Source organism: Nerophis ophidion, linkage group LG11 (genome assembly GCF_033978795.1).
Source record: "Nerophis ophidion isolate RoL-2023_Sa linkage group LG11, RoL_Noph_v1.0, whole genome shotgun sequence".
In the NCBI taxonomy this organism is placed as follows: Eukaryota; Metazoa; Chordata; class Actinopteri; order Syngnathiformes; family Syngnathidae; genus Nerophis; species Nerophis ophidion.
Genome location: NC_084621.1, coordinates 36,926,717 through 36,947,427, shown reverse-complemented (window position 1 = coordinate 36,947,427; position 20,711 = coordinate 36,926,717). Strand labels below are relative to the sequence as shown.

At 41.0% G+C, this 20,711-nt stretch overlaps 1 protein-coding gene across 2 annotated transcripts in view; it reads right to left on the bottom strand.

The window, feature by feature from the left end:
• Positions 1–10,249, bottom strand: part of nkd2b (NKD inhibitor of WNT signaling pathway 2b) — a 137,698-nt gene extending 127,449 nt beyond the window's left edge. The window contains exons 1-3 of one of the 2 annotated variants that reach the window (XM_061915795.1): positions 9,932–10,249; positions 9,826–9,852; positions 9,660–9,751 (exon numbers count right to left, since the gene is read on the bottom strand). In XM_061915795.1, coding sequence (XP_061771779.1) covers positions 9,660–9,751; positions 9,826–9,852; positions 9,932–9,956 — 144 coding nt within the window. In that variant the 5' untranslated portion in view covers positions 9,957–10,249. The remainder of the gene's footprint in view (positions 1–9,659; positions 9,752–9,825; positions 9,853–9,931) is intronic. The other variant, XM_061915794.1, reaches the window with a different exon arrangement.
• Between the last annotated feature and the right edge of the window lie 10,462 nt (positions 10,250–20,711).

The window sequence follows — 20,711 nt, the reverse complement described above, 5'->3', positions numbered from 1 at the left end:
CAACTGAGAAGGTGCCTGGTATGTTAACGTAACATTATGGTAAGAGTCATTCAAATAACTATAACATATAGAACATACTATACGTTTACCAAACAATCTGTCACTCCTATTGCTAAATCCTATGAAATCTTTTACGTCTAGTCGCTTACGTCCATCCATCCATTCATCCATTTCCTACCGCTTATTCCCTTTAGGGTCGCGGGGGGCGCTGGTGCCTATCTCAGCTACAATCGGGCGGAGGGCGGGGTACACCCTGGACAAGTCGCCACCTCATCGCAGGGCCACAAGAGATAGACAGACAACATTCACACTCACATTCACACACTAGGGCCAATTTAGTGTTGCCAATCAACCTATCCCCAGGTGCATGTCTTTGGAGGTGGGAGGAAGCCGGAGTACCCGGAGGGAACCCACGCATTCACGGGGAGAACATACAAACTCCACAAAGAAAGATCCCGAGCCCGGGATTGAACCCAGGACTACTCACGACCTTCGTATTGTGAGGCGACTTATAGTCCGTAAAATACGGTAAGCGTGAGCAGTGGCGCCATGTCAGGAAGGGACATGCCCAGAAGAAATTTGGCTGAGTAAAAAAGGTAAATTATCTGTATTTATTCAACTTTTTCAAAACAATATTATAGAGATACAGTATGTATGAAATGACTTGTGTTTTCCCAGTATTACATGAGTTTTGGGGTTGCAGCATAATTTGCCTCTGTCAGCCATTGTACTTTATATACTTGTATGACAGCAAAGAATTAAAATTGTACTAAAAAAAGTGGCTGTGCAGTTAATAAAGGTTTGATGATATGGGAGGTTTGACCCTGGAACAGATTATCAGGCTTCTATTTATATTATTCGCTGTGTAATGATTACAAATTAGGAAAAAAAAGGAAAGTCTCAGAAAGAAAACCTAAAACAATTAAAAACAACAACAACTAACAACTGACACATTAATGATGGTAGCAATGAAAAGTAAACACAAATAAGGATGCAAAATCTTCCACATTGTCATTACCTTGCTGTTGTGTTGTAATTGCCCCTTACAGTACTAGTAGTAGGTAGGTAAACCGGTTTTAATGACACAGCAATCATATTTATTAGCAACCCTCTTGCTCTCTACTAGACAAGGTTGCTAAAACAAAAGGAACACTTAAAAAAAAAAAAAATCATGTTTGGTTTTAAATGAGACTGAAGACATCTATCTAATCATTCTACTTGCAAACCTGACATTGTCTGAGCTGAGGAGGAACATTTCACTGAAAATATGCAGTCTCAAAATAAATAGATAAACAGGGGAAATTAAAAATTCCCTCAGGAAAAAACTAGAGATCCGATCCAATGATCAGGATCGCGGGCCGATATTTGCGTTTTTTAACCGATCGACTAATGAGTTGCTTAGTCCAGCCCATCATTACTTCAGCTGTGTCCCAATCAGTACGCGTCCATGCACTAAATTAGTCCGATTTCTCACATAGTTCAGCTGTAAATAAGCCTCCTACAGTCTTTGGAAACATCTTAATCCGATTGTGTTTGGTTTTAGAAAAGGCAGACTAACACACCTGGATTATGCAATTGGAGACCAGCTCTTTAGAGTGGGCATGAGAGGACCCTTCATATTCTGCATGCACCAGTCTCAACGTGCGAGATACAACCCAAAAGCTGATACCATTCAATAAAAACATAGGCAACATTTTTGTATAAGAGGAAACCGTTTATTTGCTTCACAAATTAAAAGAACAGAACATTTTGAAGATGGTAGAAAAAAAAACAGATTTATTTAAGAAGATAGCTAAGACAATGTAGAATGCATTCATTCGGACCCCGAACGAAATACAAATGAGATGAAAGAGAATGAAGCAACTATACGCTGGATTTGTGCACTCCAAATTGATGAACAATAACTCTCTGTATTTTTACACAACTGGCAAGATAGTCCAGAACAATAGCAACCTTCATCTGGAACAGTAACAGTCGGGGCACAAACGGTCTTTTCCTTTGTATTTCAAACTTCTTCCATCAATCCACAAAGCCTAATGAATGAACTCCGAGACATTCAGAGTTTTTTTTTCCATGATTCTTCGTCCGAAATTTTTATTTCGTAAAAAGTCTGCCGCTAGTCTTTCTTTACTTCGGACCTACATCCGCCCCAATACATTCTTGGTAGTAGCGTCATGTCCGTAGTGCAATCCAAGATCATTTCTTGATGCTGTTTGCTATTTAACATCAGCATAACCATTAGAGACAGAATATTTCTAATCTGACATCAGTTAAAACAAGTTGTAAAGATCTGCAGATGGCTACTGTGACGTCATAGGTCAACCATGAATTGATTTACGTGGACCCCGTCTTAAACAAGTTGAGAAACCTATTTGGGTGTTACCATTTAGTGGTCGATTGTAGGGAATATGTACTGTACTGTGCAATCTACTAATAAAAGTTTCAATCAATCAATCAACCAACCGTAATAAATTTATTTATCCGTGCTAAAATACAAAAAGCACCCTTCAGTGTACAAGAGGCACAGGGCGTTTGACCAATAGTCGCATTAGAGAGTGTGCATGGACACCTGGGCTTCACACATAATGATAAATGATAAATGGGTTGTACTTGTATAGCGCTTTTCTACATTCAAAGTACTCAAAGCGCTTTGACACTACTTCGACATTTACCCATTCACACACACATTCACACACTGATGGAGGGAGCTGCCATGCAAGGCGCCAACTAGCACCCATCAGGAGCAAGGGTGAAGTGTCTTGCTCAGGACACAACGGACGTGAGGAGGTTGGTACTGGGTGGGATTTGAACCAGGGACCCTCGGATTGCGCACGGCCATTCTCCCACTGCGCCACGCATAGGTGTGACAATACAAAAAATCAAACTATTTGAGAAATCCGACTTAGTGCATGGAAAAATACTGTGTGTTTATACGGCTAAAGATTGTATTCACGTTAAAGATTCCTTCAAAATGGATGCACGTTAACACAGACTCGTTTATATTTTCATATTCTTTGTTACACACATGCAGGGGTTGTGTAAATTCTATGAGGGTGTGTGTCTTCCCAAAACAACGGCTCCAATTTGAGAGAAAGCTGCCACAAACTTGTCATCTATCCACAGTGCAAAGCCGCTTATAAGATACTAATCGTCACCACCAGGGGCGATAAATTTTTTCAGAATAGTATTATCACTGGAGGACTAGAGGAAAATAAATAGCCAAGTATGTTTCACACATGGACAGAACGACACAAGAAACTAACCACAAATAACGCTTCAATGCAAATTACGGATGATCGATTTGGATGCCATTACTATCTATACCTGGTATAGTATCAGTATATAAAAACTTTTTCCAGGAACCCAGCTCGGTAAAAAAATAGAGGAATTGAAAATTTTCAGCTGCCCTCTGAAACTGAAGAGATTTTACCATTTTAAGGTGCTTTGGAAGGCCTTTCCTGCAAAGAAATTCTGTAAAAATGCAATAAAACTTACCAGTGGTTTCTATCGATTAGATGTTACAGCCCCTTGGCCGACCCAATGTGCTCTTAAGATAATTACTGATAAAAGATGTGAGGTCATTGCTACAATTATCTTGTGGTGAAGCTGACATAGTCCCCGCCTTGTAATTTTGTGGAGATGAGTATGCTAACAGTATTATACAGGTCAGGAAGGACTTGCGTATTTACAACCAGGCAAGAGGCAAAACCCCGCATTCTTCACCACAGAGAGCGGTGTAAAATAAATAAGATAAAATCCATTAGTTTACTGCAAATGCCGACTCCATGTTGGGATTCTCATGAAAACGTTTCTTTCCACTGGAATGAATGTCGAGGTTTGTTGTTTTGGTCCCGCCTCGTTAGCTTTAGCCGTGGTAACGTCATTGTGTGTGCCTGCAAAGCAAGCTTTCAAGAGCTTCATAAAGTTGCTTGTAAACGTCCTACATGTGTCCCACCCCTCGAAACAGAGACTTTGCAAAGTTTTCAACTAGGGCTGGGCGATATATCGATATACACGATATATCGCGGGTTTGTCTTTGTGCGATATAGAAAATGACTATATCGTGATATTGGAGTATACGTTCTCACGCAGTTGCTTTTAGCTGCAGGCATTACACTGCAGGCTCTTCCCACTCCTTCTTGTGTCTCCTTCTCACTGACAGCAATGACACAAACATACACACGTCACATACTTTCACGTCATACATCACATACGTATACGCCCTCACGGAGCAGAGAGGTAGCAGCGTAGGTAACGTAAGCTGTGATGCCAGCGGAGCCGTGCGAGTGGTAATAAGAGAGAAAGAAGGTGCGAATAAAGGAATATTTAGTTCCCAAGAAAAACAGCAGGGGGTCCATCCTCTGGCGGTGGTTTGGTTTCAAGTGGGAATATGTCAAACAGACAACCGTAATTTGTCAACTGTGGGCAAAAAGCGTTACTACCAGAAGTAGCATTTTTGCTAATATGTTGCATCATTTGAAAAGTCACCCGCAAGAGAATGAAGAGTGTTTGAAACTCCGCATGTCAACATCTCCATTCGGTGCCACACCAACAATATGCCGAGGCAACCATTTCCACATCAACACCGTATGAAAAAAATAGTCAACAACAGAATTTAATAACGTCCGTAGTAACCTACCACATAGCGGAGGACGAACACTATTTGATTTCCTATTTTGCAGCTATTTTTTTTTTTGACACTCAAAATGTCTCTGATAATCTTGCACTTTCTGTTTTGGAAATGACATGAACGTTTGTGCCACTGTTTATTAACTGTCTAATAAATACAGTTTTGGTCAATTGACTTAGTTGTAATTTCCTTCTCTGCATGAAAGTTTAAAATGAGCATATATTAATGCAGTATGAAGAAGAATATTTTAATGTAGACACATAGAATCATCATACTGCTGTGATTATATGTATCAAGTGTTATTTCAAGGCCAAGGCAAAATATCTAGATATATATTGTGTATAGAGAACGGCCTAAAGATATCGAGATATTAAAAAAAACGCCATATCGCCCAGCCCTATTTTTAACCTTGAATTTTGCTCTGCGACTTGTTGGCTGCTTGAATTTCTAATATCGCCACATTGCCGTCATGATGTTTGCTTTGGTAGAGTTGCTTCCGTGTAGCAACGTTAGCATGATAACAAACGTATTGGCTTGTGTGCGCTCTATTGAAGTCATACACCGAAGGTTTCTTACAAAATACACATTAGTATGGTATCGGAGATTTAGTTACAAGTCCTCTCCGATACCTATACCAACAAAAAGTGCCGCATCGGCATTAGCATCTCTATATTTAATTAGGGGATTATTTGTCCTACCATAGATAGAGCCTGCATGCCACTACAGTTTGAGAGTCACTGGGCTAAATGAATAGCGGAATTCACCTAAACAGACGACATCTGGAATCCCTGTTTTTCTTCTTTTCCTCATTACAAAATCTTTTTTGAGTGGTGTTTGTTATTGTTTACAAAGTCAGGGAGTAAGTCTCTGGATGCAGGAAGGATTTGAGGCCAAAACCCAAATGATTTAAACGACAACCAATAGTAGTTTTAGCTTTTCTTTAGTTATTTTGCACTATTCACTTTATTTTATTAAAAAACAATTGTATGTAGCATTGAATACCACAAATAGGGATGGCTTGGCTAAGTTGGTATAGTGGTTAATAGCGCGGCCGTGCCAACAACTTGAGGGGTTCCTGGATCAATCCCCAGCTCCCGCCATATAATCACGTCCGTTGTGTCCTTGAGCAAGACACTCCTGATGGGTCCTGGTTAAGGCCTTGCATGGCAGCTACCGCCATCAGTGTGAGAATGGGTAATAGGGGATTAGTGTCAAAGCACTTTGAGTACCTTGAAGGTAGAAAAACGCTATACATTATGAACCATTTACAGATGTATTACATCATCTGATTTAAAATATAATTGTCAAATTCTAAATGTAATAATACAAACTTTATAAAAATGGGTTATAGGGTTGACTTGATTTACTTTCTTCACAATATTTTCAGATCTATGATCTATTGTCATAGTATCGTATCAGCTCGGAGGCCAAATAAATGGAGCTCAAAGGCCAATGATGTTTATTGGGACATCCTTCGACAAAACTTTAGGAACAGTTCATACATGAAAGATGCTTACTTAATTTGTCCCAGCAACGCAAGCTGAATCTACTCAAAACATTCCAGATTGAGGCGACGACTCACATGCATCAAGAGTGAAAAGGGGCTGAATATGCAGATCTTCTTGCAAGGGGGAAGGGGAATGCATGGAAAAATGATTATTCCTACTTAACCACCAGCTAGAGTATAGCCCATGTGGTCACATATACAGTATGTACACTATAGTGGCATATTCAGCTTGCTGTCATTCTTATTTAGGGTTTTGTGAAATATGACCTGCAGGCAAACCTTTAATGGTGTAAAAAAGTAATGATAGCAAATAAATCAAGGCTTGATAGACATGAGGGTGGGAGGCATCTACTAATAAGAGCCTCATGCCTGGTGGTTTCTTTTCAGGGGGAGTGTGAACTCTAACGCCCAGCAAAGCAGCCTACTGAAACCCACTACTACCGACCACGCAGTCTGATAGTTTATATATCAATGATGAAATATTAACATTGCAACACATGCCAATACGGCCTATTTAGTTTACGAAATTGCAATTTTAAATTTCCCGCGAAGTGTCCTGTTGACGCGTGACGCAGAGCAAAATGTTTGACGCGTGTGTTTGACGTCACCGGTTATAGCGGACATTTTTTTCCAGCCCGATCCAAGCTATAAGTAGTCTGCTTAAATCACATAATTACACAGTATTCTGGACATCTGTGTTGCTGAATCTTTAGCAATTTGTTAAATTAATAATGCAGAAGTCAAAGTAGAATGATGGAGGTGGGAAGCGGTGTATTGCGGCTGCCTTTAGTAACACAAACACAGCCGGTGTTTCCTTGTTTAAAATTCCCAAAGGTGAAGCTTTACTATGGAACAGAGCGGTAAAGCGAACATGGTTCCCGACCACATGTCAACCGGCAGGTTTCGGTGAGAAAATTTTGGTAATAAGTCCGCTCTTACCGTAGACATGAGCGGAGCTTGCCTCCTCTTGCAGCTGCGTGGCTTCCCTCAGAGACACTGGCGGTCACCACACCCGTGGCCACCCTCCTCCGACTTTCAGATACCATATAATCTCACTAAAACACTAGTAACACAATAAGCAGATAAGGGATTTTCCAGAATTAATCCTAGTAAATGTGTCTAACAAAATTCTGAATCGCTCCCACTGCCCTTTTTTTTTTCTTTTCTAGTCCTTCACTCTCACTATCCTCATCCACGAATCTTTCATCCTTGCACAAATTAATGAGGAAATTCTCTCTTTCTCTGTCCGAATCGCTCTAGCTGCTGGTGTACATGATTGTAAACAATGCGAGGATGTGAGGAGCTCTACAACCAGTGACGTCACGCGCACATCGTCTGCGACTTCCGGTACAGGCAAGGCTTTTTTATTAGCGACCAAAAGTTGAAAACTTTATCGTCGATGTTCTCTACTAAATCTTTTCAGCAAAAATATGGCAATATAGCGAAATGATCAAGTATGACACATAGAATGAACCTGCTATCCCCGTTTAAATAAGAAAATCTCATTTCAGTAGGCCTTTAATTTGTATTATGGTCTACAGCAGTTGTACATCCACATACTTCACCTACTGTAGGTGTCTGTACCCCTGTGTGAACTTATAGTGGACCCCTAATTGAAGTGATGTCATGTTATGCTGCCGTATAGAATTGGAGGCATTGAAGGGGAAAGAAAGACACAGGCTGGAGTCATTGGTGCCAGCAGCCACAAGCCCTCACATGGGGGAAACCACGACCTTTCCATCCACTACATATGCATGCAAAGCTGTCGTATCCGACCCAGGGATGCCGGATGGGAATAATCGGCACACTGTTGTGTCGGGGAACCAGACGACGTGTCAAGACAAACAACACAAGACGATTTGCACAGATACCAGCACGTCGTCTACATATATGATTGTCGATACACTTTGCCCTCCCGTTTAAAAGTCAAAAAAGACTCAGCTCATCTTACAGGGTATGTGTGTGTGTGTGTGTGTGTGTGTGTGTGTGTGTGTGTGTGTGTGTGTGTGTGTGTGTGTGTGTGTGTGTGTGTGTGTGTGTCTGTGTGTGTGTGTGTGTGTGTGTGTGTGTGTGTGTGGTGTCACAACCCCATCCAAACTACTTTTAAGTGCCTGACACATTCATCCCATCGGCAAACACACACACACACACAGCTGGTGGGCTTTAATCCACTGGAAAACTGTTAAACAAGCATGCGTTGTACTGCAGGATGTTCCAATAAATGTGCAATATTATACATTTTTGTTATGTTACTACTTTTACAGTTTTTTTTTTAATTAATTAACCATAATAGAAAATTACCTGCGAATCTGAAAGGGACAAGCGGTAGATGGATGGATACTAGAAAATTAATTTAAAATGTTTCTACAATTTTACTTATTCATTGTCCATTAACGTCAAAAACAGCCCAAACAGCAGGATAGTTTTTACAACTTTGTATTAGTCTATGAAACTATTTTTTTTTCCGGTCAGTTTCACTAACTAGTTTGTTAAAGTTGGATACACGGATAAATATATACAGTATATTATATATATACAGTATATTATATATATATATATATATATATTATATATATATATATATATATATATATATATATATATATATATATATATATATATATATATATACATATACACACACACACACACACACACACACTCAGCACTTAAATATCTGTATGAACTGTGTTTTGTATATATTTTATTATTAATAAATGTTGTTCGTTATTAAGTATTCCAATGGGGAAAATTAAGGTTTTTTGGTCAGTTTCACTAAGTAGTTGGCTATAGTAAGTTGCAATCAAAGACAGATACTGTATATATCTATTGAATATTTTCATATAATTATTCTGTATTTTGTATACATATATATATATATATTTATATATATATAGATATATATATACATACATATATATATATATATATACATACATACATATATATATATATATGTGTGTGTGTGTGTGCGTGCGTGCGTGTGTGTATATATATACTTCTATATTTTATTATTGGTATTTGTTTTACTTATTTACTTATCAACTACTACTAACCATATGGGAAGTAAAGGATTGGTTCAGTTTCACTAATTAGTTGGCTAAAGTTGCATTCACAGATAGATGGATATATTCATTACATAATTTTTTTTATGTATTCTACATACAGTATTTTTTCATTAGTACTTTTTGTTATCATGGAGAAGTTAAGGTTTTTCATCAGTAAAACTAAAACAACAATCCAGAATGATTACTAAAAATAAAAGAGGTTTTAGGAACTGTAATATTTCAGTATGTTTAAATGTATAAGTATGAAATAAATGTTAAACTAAAAATCCGATTAAACAAGATTTAATCAAAAACAATTGTGAATATAGTAAATGTACATCACACATGAATGACAGCTCCGATAAAGCAATATTATACTCATGTATGTGTACCCCCCATGTGGCCATTATAGGAGATATACAGTTCTGCATGTGTCAATATATTCAAAAAGTGGGCAGAAAAATCGTATTCTTACCTGCATGTTCTTCATCTTGTAATCCATCCCTCCGTAGCGCTCGCATTCGTCTAACCCTCTCCGCAGGAAGGCGTTCACAACAAAACTGTCCCCTAACACATGAAAATAAACTTCATGTATCATCACTGCTAAAAGTTATCATGTATTTCTTTCACTACTTCCTCACCTTCTGGGTTCTCTCTGCGCTTACACGCTTTGGAGGCGCATGCAATAACAAAACACAATCGTTAGTTGATGAATGAAGTTATAAATAGATTAAAAACACGACTTACCGTGTTTGGATTGAAGTTTGCCCATTGTTGAGTCTCCACGTCTCTGGCTCAATAAAAGATGCTAGTAAATCCAACAAGGGAGGAGAACAGTCAATGCCTCATCTCAGCTTGGTCACATTGTTGGGCTTAGCTAAATATTCCAACTTCATCCAAAGTCGAACACCTCAACCTCTCGTTCATTGAGGAAAATAACGTCCAGAAATAACAATAACTCTAAAAAAAAGTGATGGCGGAGAAGACCTTAAATTGCGGTGCTCCTCTCTTCTGAGTGAAGCTCAGTCCGACTGGCAGTGGAGGAGCGTGAACACACCACACGCTCGATGTGTGTCAAATGACACGGTACACACAAATGCCTTTTCCGGTCCTTTGAAATAAAAGCATGCAATTGACAGAATCGGATACATCCGGGTGATTACTACGAACAATGCAACTGCTAATTAATATAAGCTCATAATAGTAATAATAACATAATACAATAAAAGGCTTAGTCTTATTGACATTAACCCTCTGGGGCGGAAATATTTTTAAACTAGTTAAGCACCGCCGAGATTGAAAAAGTCCCTGAGAGAGTTCAAATGTTTGGTTTCATATTTGTTTTCCTCAAACCTTTCAACCACCTCCAATCCATCCATAAATCCATCTTCTTCCGCTTGTGCGAGGTCAGGTCGTGGGGGAAACAGCCTAAGCTGGGAAGCTCAAACTTTCCTCTCCCCAGTCACTTCGTCTAACTCTTCCCGGGGGATCCCGAGGCGTTCCCAGGCCACCCGGGAGACATAGTCTTCCCAACGTGTCCTGGGTCTTCCCAGTGGCCTCCTACTGGTTGGACGTGCCCGAATCACCTCCCTCGGGAGGCGTTCAGATGGCATCCTGACCAGATGTCCGAACCACCTCATCTGCCTCCTCATCTGCCTCCAGCTGGAGAAGTTCTAGCTGGCTTTACTTTGAGCTCCCCCCGGATGGCAGAGCTTCTCACTTTATCTCTAAGGGATAGCCCAACCACCCGGCGGAGGAAACTAATTTCGGCCGCTTGTACCCGTGATCTTGTTCTTTCGGTCATGACCCAAAGCTCATGACCATAGATGAGGATGGGAACGGAGATCGACCGGTAAATTGAGAGCTATGCCTTCCGGCCCAGCTCCTTCTTCACCAAAACGGATCGATACATATTACTGAAGACGCCGCACCGATCCACCTGTCGCTCTCACGATCCACTCTTCCCCCATTCGTGAACAAGACTCTGAGGTACTTGAACTCCTCCACTTGGGGAAGGGTCTCCTCCCCAACCCGGAGATGGCACTCCACCCTTTTCCGGGCGAGAACCATGGACTCGGACCTGGAGGTGCAGATTCTCATTCCAGTCGCTTCACACTTGGCTGCGAACCAATCCAGTGAGAGCTGAAGATCTTGGCCAGATGAAGCCATCAGGACCACATCATCTGCAAAAAGCAGAGACCAAATCCTGCAGCCACCAAACCGGATCCCCTCAACTCCCTGACTGCGCCTAGAAATTCTGTCAAAAAAAGTCAAACAGAATCGGTGACGAAGGGCAGCCTTTCTCACTGGAAACGTGGAAAGCTCGAATAATTCTATGGAAATGCTAGAACCAAGACTCCAATTTCGTGGAGGCCCCCCTCTGGAGCCAGGCCCAGAGTTGGGGCACGATGGCGAGTGCCACAGCCAGAAGAGGCAACGTGGGTCCCTCCTCTAATGGGTTCACCACTCATGGGAGGAGCCATAGAAGTCGGGTGCGTTGTGAGCTGGGCGGCAGTCAAAGGCAGGGCACTTGGCGGTCCAATCCTCGGCTACATAAGCTAGCTCTTGGGACGTGGAATGTCACCTCGCTGGGGGGGAAGGAGCCTGAGCTAGTGTGCGAGGTGGAGAAGTTCCAGCTGGCTATAGTCAGACTCATTTCGACGCACAGCACGGGTTCTGGAACCAGCTCTAGAGAGAGAGGGGCTGGACTCTCTTCCACACTGGCGTTGCACGCAGTGAGAGGCAAGGGGCTGGAGTAGCAATTCTTGTTGGCCCCCGGTTCAAGCCTGCACGTTGGAGTTCAATCCACTGGACGAGAGAGTAGCTTCCCTCCGCCTTCGGGTGGGGGGAAGGGTAATGACTGTTGTTTGTGCTTACGCACCAGGCAGCAGTTCAGAGTACCCACCCTTTTTGGATACACTCGAGGGAGTACTGGAAAGTGCTTCCCTGGTTGATTCCCTTGTCCTACTGGGGGACTTCAACAATCATGTTGGCAACGACAGTGAAACGTGGAAAGGCGTGATTGGGAAGAATAACCGCCCGGATCTGAAAAAGAGTGGGGTTTTGTTATTGGACTATTGTGCTCGTCACAGATTGTCCACAACGACCACCGTGTACAAACATAAGGGTGTCCATATGTGCACTTGGCACCAGGACATAGACCGCGGTTCCATGATCGACTTTGTAGTTGTGTCATCGGATTTGCGGCCTCATGTTTTGTTCAGAGAGGGGCAGAGCTTTCTACCGATCACCACCTGGGATGGTGTGGCGAAGTTGGTAGAGTGGCTGTGCCAGCAATCTGAGGGTTACTGGTTCAATCCCCACCTTCTACCATCCTAGTCACGTCTGTTGCGTCCTTGGGCAAGATACTTCACCCTTGCTCCTGACGGGTTCCGGTGAGCGCCTTGCATGGCAGCTCCCGCCGTCAGTGTTTGCTTGTGTGTGTGAATGGGCGAATGTGGAAATACTGTCAAAGCGCTTTGGGCTCCTTAAAAAGGGGTAGAAAAGCGCTATACAAGTACAACCCATTTTCCATTTTACCTGGTGGTGAGTTGGCTACGATGGTGGGAAGGATGCCGGACGGACCTGGCAGGCCCAAAACGCATTGTGAGGGTCTGCTGGGAACGTCTGGCAGAGACTCCTGTCAAAGAGAGTTTCAATTCCCACCTCCGGAAGAACTTTGAACATGTCACAAGGGAGGTACTGGACATTGAGACCGAGTGGACCATGTTCCGCACGTCAATTGTCGGGGCGGCTGATTGGAGCTGTGGCCGCAATGTTGTTGGTGCCTGTCGTGGTGGTAATCCTAGAACCCGTTGGTGGACACCGGCGGTGAGGGATGCCGTCAAGCTGAAGAAGGAGTCCTATCAGGTTTTTTGGCAAATCTAACTTGTCGTGTATTTTTGGTTTTATTCTAAATCATTGAAATCCCAATTGAACTAATTATGACCATTTTATTTTTTAATTTTGCATGAAATTCATTATCAATATAGTAAATGTTACACGGTAAGGGAAAGGGTCAAATATCAGGCCAAAAATAAACATAAGATTAGTAATACAAATTGTTTTATGCGTGTTTTTATTTTTTTCTGCATCAGATTAAGTTTCCATTGACTATATTATAATTAAAATTGTTGTTTAAAAAAAAAATAATAATAATATTACAGCCATGTACACAATATAATCATGCATTTTCCAATTGAAGTGTTTATTTATAGAGAAAAATAGTCCAATTTGTCATGTTTGCTATTTGGAATTAAATGGGACAATTTTTGTTAAAAATGTTTCTCACAGCGTTTTTACCCATTTGCTATTTTTATTTATGGAAAAAAAATTGATACTCAAGCAAAATATGAATTTAATTTAATTGTATACATAACTTTTTGGTGCTAGCGGAATTTAACTGGGCTACAATCATTTCCCAATGTATTGTTGATATATAAAAGAGATAGCGGGGGTGTATGTTGTAGCATCCCAGCAGAGTCAGTGTTGCAAGGGGTTCTGTGTTTATGTTGTGTTACGGTGCAGATATTCTCCCAAAATGTGTTTGTCATTCTTTTTTGGTGTGGAATCACAGTGTGGCGCATATTTGTAACAGTGTTAAAGTTGTTTATACGGCCACCCTCAGTGTGACCTGTATGGCTGTTGAGCAAATATGCCTTGATTAGCAACCAATTCATTGTCTCGCTCTCTCTGCCCCTCCCTCATTAATTCTGCTGCGTGCGCACACCTTGACAATTGGGTTTGCTTTTTCTCAACCCCTTCTTAAAACTGTACTTAACATTGAAAATAAATGCAACCCTAACGCAAAACGCCGGACATTTGAGGCCTTTAAGAAACCCAGCCCGGACAGGCCCATGAAAGAGGACCTGGCCAGGGAAAACAGGATGTATGGTCAGTCTACGTAAAAATAAAAAAAAAACATGCCATAATGTCGTTTCAGAGACATAAAGTATGCATTATGTTGTAAAAATGTGTCTAAATATTGTATGTTGACCAACATTTCTTGTAACTGAAGATGTCGCAAGCATGTTTCACTTTAGCTTTACTCAATTGACGCCATCACGTATGCAAAAGTACATCTTCAGTTGTAATTTTTAAAAAAAAATTTCACGTTTTGATCCACAAGAACAAACAGGAGGTCAGCCAAAGATGTTGATGATATCCCCAATAAGTTTGCGTGTATTAGTCAAAATGTGCACCACATGTGGTGAAGATAGACCGCTGTTTGTAGAAGCAAACCTGGAAGAACACGCTGTACTTTGAACGTTCTTCACTTCAAAAAGCTCCTTCAAACTTTAATGGTTTGTTTCTCTTGGCGCGTGTTAAAATAGAGTCTGGCTGCAGAACACACGCCTCCTAATGTTATGACTATGTAAGGGCCAAAGCTTTTTTTCCCCCCTCTGCGTGAACTCATTAATGTGTGTTTTGTAAACAGCACACTCCTGCAGATTATATTTCAAATGAGTGGAGATGCTTGCACGCCAATTGAGTATGGCTTTAAGAAGCATGGACTGATGTTATCCTATGTTCTATTCCACTTCCTGTTTGTGAGAATGCAGCTGATTAATGCCGAACGAGGAGTGCGGTTTTACTCTGCTGTTCCACAAGTCAGACCTTCAGATGTTTCTGAGGCTGACAGGATGAGCGTTCATTTGCATATCTCATTGAAGTCAGCCTCTCTCTCATCCTGCCTTGCCTAATTATTGCCTTCTCTTCATGCAGCCCAGCTTTGCCGCTTCCCCCTCACAAGGTGTAGCCTCTCTCTGCTACATCAGACACTGTTCCTTCAAGAGATGACACACATGCGGGATATCAGAATGCCGGCGAGAAGGAAGAAAGTTGTTTTGCATGAAGAACATTTGGGAGAACCCTAGTTATGTCCACACAAAAAACAATATTTTGTATTACTCAACTCAAGGCTAAGGAAACTGAAATGCTGATTATCGGTCCTGCTAGACACCAACACCTATTTAATAACACCACCTTAACATTTGACAAACAAATACTTGGCTTTCCGGAGAAGTTTCACATTTACGATCTTATAGATTAAAAAATAGCATCAAATACCTCAACTATTCGCCTTTTCTTAAGTCCACCAAAAGGACTTTGAGTTTGGAGTGACGGCGTGTTATCCGGTGGTGTAGCGGACTGCTTTGACCGGAGCGGCTAATGCTAGCGGCTAGCCGACACACGGAGCGATGCTAGTTAGCCGGTGCTGCTAACGTGTCGCTTTTCCAGCATTGATCATAAAGGGACAGAATTGGACAGTGCTATAGATCCAGACACACGTTTTTTTTTTTCCTCACCTGGACAATAATTGTTTATATTATACAGAAGTACAATTCAATACTGACATTAATTCCAAAAACTAACTGTCAATTATTTATATTAACTGCAGAAGCTTGTATGCCAATTTTAACAATATGAAATCCTTTTTGAAACAATTTAAAAGAACCTTTCAAAATGATTGCTGTATCAAAGACATAGATGGATACAAAAAAGGAATGGACTTTGGACTAGAAGAATATGAACTCAATTATATTAATAGATTAAATAAGAATGTTGCTCTGTGTGTGATGAAGGACTTCCATTACAAGGTGGTAAAAAAACATGTCACTAGCTATTGACAATGTTTTAGAGTCTATAACCATTAAAATATGTCATGAAAGAAGTAGAAATGTATTGATCAGTTGTATATATAGAACACCCAACTCAAGTATTGAAGGATTTGAAGACTGGATTTAGGGAACTTTCAATGGAATCAGTCAAAAAGTACTTTTTTTACGTGGAGACTTCAATATAGATCTCTAGAACCCCAATAAGCAAAAGTCCATTAATGATTTCATAGATACAATGTACAGTATGAGTTTGTATAACCAAATCACAAGGCCAAGCAGAATTGCAAGTCACAGTGCTACACTTATTGATAATATCTTCACTAATGTCTTTGATAATAACACAACAAGTGGACTGTTAACAACCGACATCAGCGACCATCTGCCAGTTTTTACTATTTATGATGGGAATTACAAGAAGAAGAACATTGAAAAAAAGACATTTCAAAGACTATGCACAGAGGAAAGAATAATTTCCTTCAAGGAGGATCTAAGGAAACAAACTTGGGACAATGTACACAATGAAGATGATGTAGATGATGCACATGGGAATTTTTTCAACACCTTTCTAACACTTTATGATAAACATTGTCCTTGGAAAGAACTTAGTAAGAAGCAAAATAAAAATCTAATCAACTTTATTTATAAAGCACATTTAAAATTTACAACAGCTACAAAGCGCTATACAATGGGCAGGTTAAAAGATAATATGAGAACCGAGCAAACACAACACAAACAGAACATGATAAAAAATGAATAAATAAAACATGAAAACAGGTTCACAGCAGGTGTATAAAAACAACCAACCATGGATGACAAAAGGACTGAGAAATGCTTGTCACAAAAAAACACATTATATTGAATATTTATAACACAGAGATCTATAGAGGCAGAAAATGAGTATAAGAAATATAAAAACAAGCTAACTGGTGTATTACGAACATCTAAGAGGGAATAATACAGTCAATTATTAAACAAGAACAGAAACAACATGAGAGCAACATGGGGCATCCTAAATAGCTTCATTAAAAATGGTGCTATGAAAGATACCCCCAGTACTTTCTAGATGGAAATACAAAAAAATTACAATATGAACCAAATAGTTGAACGTTTTAATGATTACTTTGTTAAAACCGGAAAAAATCTGTAACAAAGAATTCCAAATGTAGATGATGGGCCAGTTGAGAACTTGAGTGAGCTCATAGACAGAAATCCCAATTCCATGTTTCTTAAGGAGATGACAAAAGAAGAAGTAATCAAAATTGAAAACCATTGTAAATCTAAGACCTCAACCGACTGTCATGGAATAGATATAGTAACGATAAAAAAAGGGTATAGAAGACATTTCAGAACCTCTTAAATATATCAGTAACGTATCATTTCTAACCGGCAAATTCCCTGACAAAATGAAAAATTGCAAAAGTTTTACCAATTCATAAGAATGGAGACACACACCAGTTCACTAACTACAGACCAGTTTCATTACTTCCACAATTCTCCAAAATCATGGAAAAATTATTTAATAGCCGATTAGATACATTTATTAACAAAAGTGGAGAACCAATTTGGATTTAGAGCAAATATCTCAACATCAATAGCATTAATCAAAATAACAGAGGAAATTACCAATGCAATAGACGGTAAAGAATGTGCGGCCGCAGTATTCGTGAAATTAAAAAAAGCATTTGACACAATTAATCATGATATTTTAATACAAAAACTAGAACGATATGGCATCAGACGTTTGGTATGGAACTGGGTAAGAAGCTATTTAACCAACAGGAAGCAATATGTGAAGATGGGTGAAAATATGTCAACACGGTTGGATTTATCTTGTGGTGTACCCCAGGGATCAATACTGGGACCAAGATTGTTTAATCTTTATACAAACGACATTTGTAAAGTTGCAAAGGACTTGAAGTTAGTTTTATTTGCAGACGACACAACTGCTTTCTGTTCAGGAGAGAACACACAGAAGATAATACAAATAATAATGGAAGAATTGAACAAATTAAAAAAGTGGTTTGATAAAAACAGACTATCTTTGAATCTCAGTAAAACTAAAATAATGCTATTTGGTAACAATAGAAAAGAGCATCAGACACGAATACAAATAGACGGAGTAGACATTGAAAGGGTAAAAGAAACCCGATTTTTGGGAGGATTAAAAGATGATAAAATGAACTGGAAATCTCATATACAAAACATCCAACATAAGGTGGCAAAAAACATTTCAATAATGAATAAAGAAAAATATGTCCTGGCCAAAAATCACTTTATATTCTCCACTGCTCTCTAGTGTTACCATATCTGAGTTATTGTGCAGAAATATGGAGAAATAACTACAAATGTACGCTACATTCGTTAACAGTGTTAAAAAAAAGATCAATTAGAATAATACATAATGTTGGATATCGAGAACATACAAACCCTTTATTTATTGAGTAAAAAATATTAAAGCTCGATTATTTGGTAAAATTGCAAACAGCTAAAATGATGTACAAAGCAAATTATAACCTGCTACCAAAGAATGTACAACAATTCTTCTCAACTAAAGAGGAGAAATATAACCTTAGAGGAAAATCTATTTCAAAAAATGTGTATGCACGTACAACACTAAAAACCTTTAGCATATGTGGAATTATGGAATGGACTAAGTAAAGAAGGTAAACATTGTACTGATATGATCCAGTTTAAGAGGCTGTTCAAATTAATAGTGCTTACAAAGTACAAAGAAGAAGAATTATGAGAAACACTTTCAACCTTATTGAAAATAAGATATACTTCATCTCAGTATGTTGGTAAGGACGAAATTAATTAATTACATGTTACAGAACTGTTGTATTACTCATTCACGGGTGTCATTTTACTATTTTGCTGTAAAAAGGGTCAGTAAATGAATGTATATATTTGTGGGCGCTCTGACGTGGGAAAGGGGTAGGATTAAATAAGCTTTGCTTCTTCCTACTCCTTTTCGGACATGATGTGATGTGAGGTAATATTAAATTGTCTGTATGGTATTGTAAATGTGTTCATGTTTGAAATAAACTAAGAAAGAAAGAAAACAATTACACAAAGCGACTCGGTAAAGAATATTGGTATCATCTTTGACCTAACTCTCTCTTTAGAGTCACACATCAAGAGTGTTACTATAACAGCCTTCTTTCATCTCCATAATAACGTTAAAATTCATTCCATTTTGTCCACTAGTGACGCTGAGATCATTATTCATGCGTTCATTACGTCTCGTCTCGATTACTGTAAATATGTTTGTGGAGAGGGGCGTGGTTCACGCATTCCCTGCGGGCGGGGTGTGTGCATGGGCCGGCCATGAAGCAGCTGACAGGTGAGTAGATATCTCAGCTGGGTCGAGTTATCTAATCACCTGTTCCCGTTATCAGCAGCGTCGGAGACCGTGAGAGGGGGCTGGCTGGAGAACGAGAAGCGAGTCTGCCGGAAAGAGCTGAAAAGCCAGAGACCTTGCACTAGTGTTGTCATCATTAAACATATTGTAAACAGCTGCGCAAGGGTCTGGTGCTTTCCCTGTGGTCACAACAAGAACCAGAAACAGAGATTCTACAGTGGCGCCCAACAAAGAGGTAATAAAAAAATAAAAAACACAGAAAAGATGTCGGCACCAACCGCTCTGGAGGCACTGGGCCAAGTGCTGTCCGAAGTTTCGGCAGCGAGCCGGCAGCAGACACAAGTACTGAAGGCGCTGATGGGCAGAGCAGAGGCAGCGGGAGGGGCGTCCACCATGAAGTGCATGGAGGAGGGGGATGACCCCCAGACATTCCTCAATGTCTTTGAGTCGACAGCAACGTCGGGCAGATGGCCGGAGGAGGAATGGGGCACAAAGCTGCTGCCGCTCCTGGTGGGGGAGGCGCAGCGGGTGGCGTTGAGTCTCCCGGCGACCGCCCGCATGCTGTACGCCAAGCCATTCTAGACAGGGTCGGCAGCAGCCCCGAGGACAACCGCCGGAGATTCCGCGGGATGAAATTGGAACCAAAAGGCCGGCCATTTGTCTTGGCGTACCAGCTGAGGGACGCAGCGACCAGGTGACTACAGCCCAACGGACAGGATCCGAAGACACTGGAAGCCATCGTATTAGAGCAATTCATCAACGCCATCCCGACCAGGACCTCCGCATGGGTGCGGTACCAGAGCCCCCCGGACGTCAAAGCAGCGGTAAGACTGGCGGAGGAATGCCTTGCTGTCCAGCGGGAGGTAACGCCGAAGACTGCCAAGGGACCCACCCCAGCACCCCGCCCTTGACTCTTCCCGCTATGAGGGGCATGAGGGGGGTGGTGGGTAGAAAGGACCAAGCCACCCGGATCCAACGAACAGGTTCCCCATGCGGGAGTTAAAAAAAATGCACACACACAAACCACAAGGTGGGGGAACACGGGGATCTAATCACCATGTCGTTTGTACATTGCAGGGTGCCGGCACTGCGGAGAGGGGGCTCCCCTCGCAGATGGCACCTCAACTGCCAGGACCGGTGTGCTGGAGGTGCGGACAGCCCGGACACGTGCGTCAGGAGTGCTCCATGATGGAGGTGGGGCAGGTAATGCGGGTTGTTGGGCCTCCAGCACCCACCCCCGATCTGGGGGTACGTACCGGGCGATGGTGGATTCGGGCTAGAAACAGTCCATGATCCACCAAAACCTAGTTCGACCCGGGGCCTTGAGGTAGGCAACACGGGTGAAAATTAGGTGTATTCATGGGCATGTGCACGAATACCCTATTGTGCCTGTGGAAATTGCATACAAAAAACAAAAGCATAAGGTCAAGGTTTCCGTAAGCGCGCAACTTACGCACCCCGTAATTCTAAGGACAAATTGGCTGGGATTCAACCATTTGGTGACACAATGTGTGGGGATGCGTTCACGGACAGTAGGCGAGGGGAG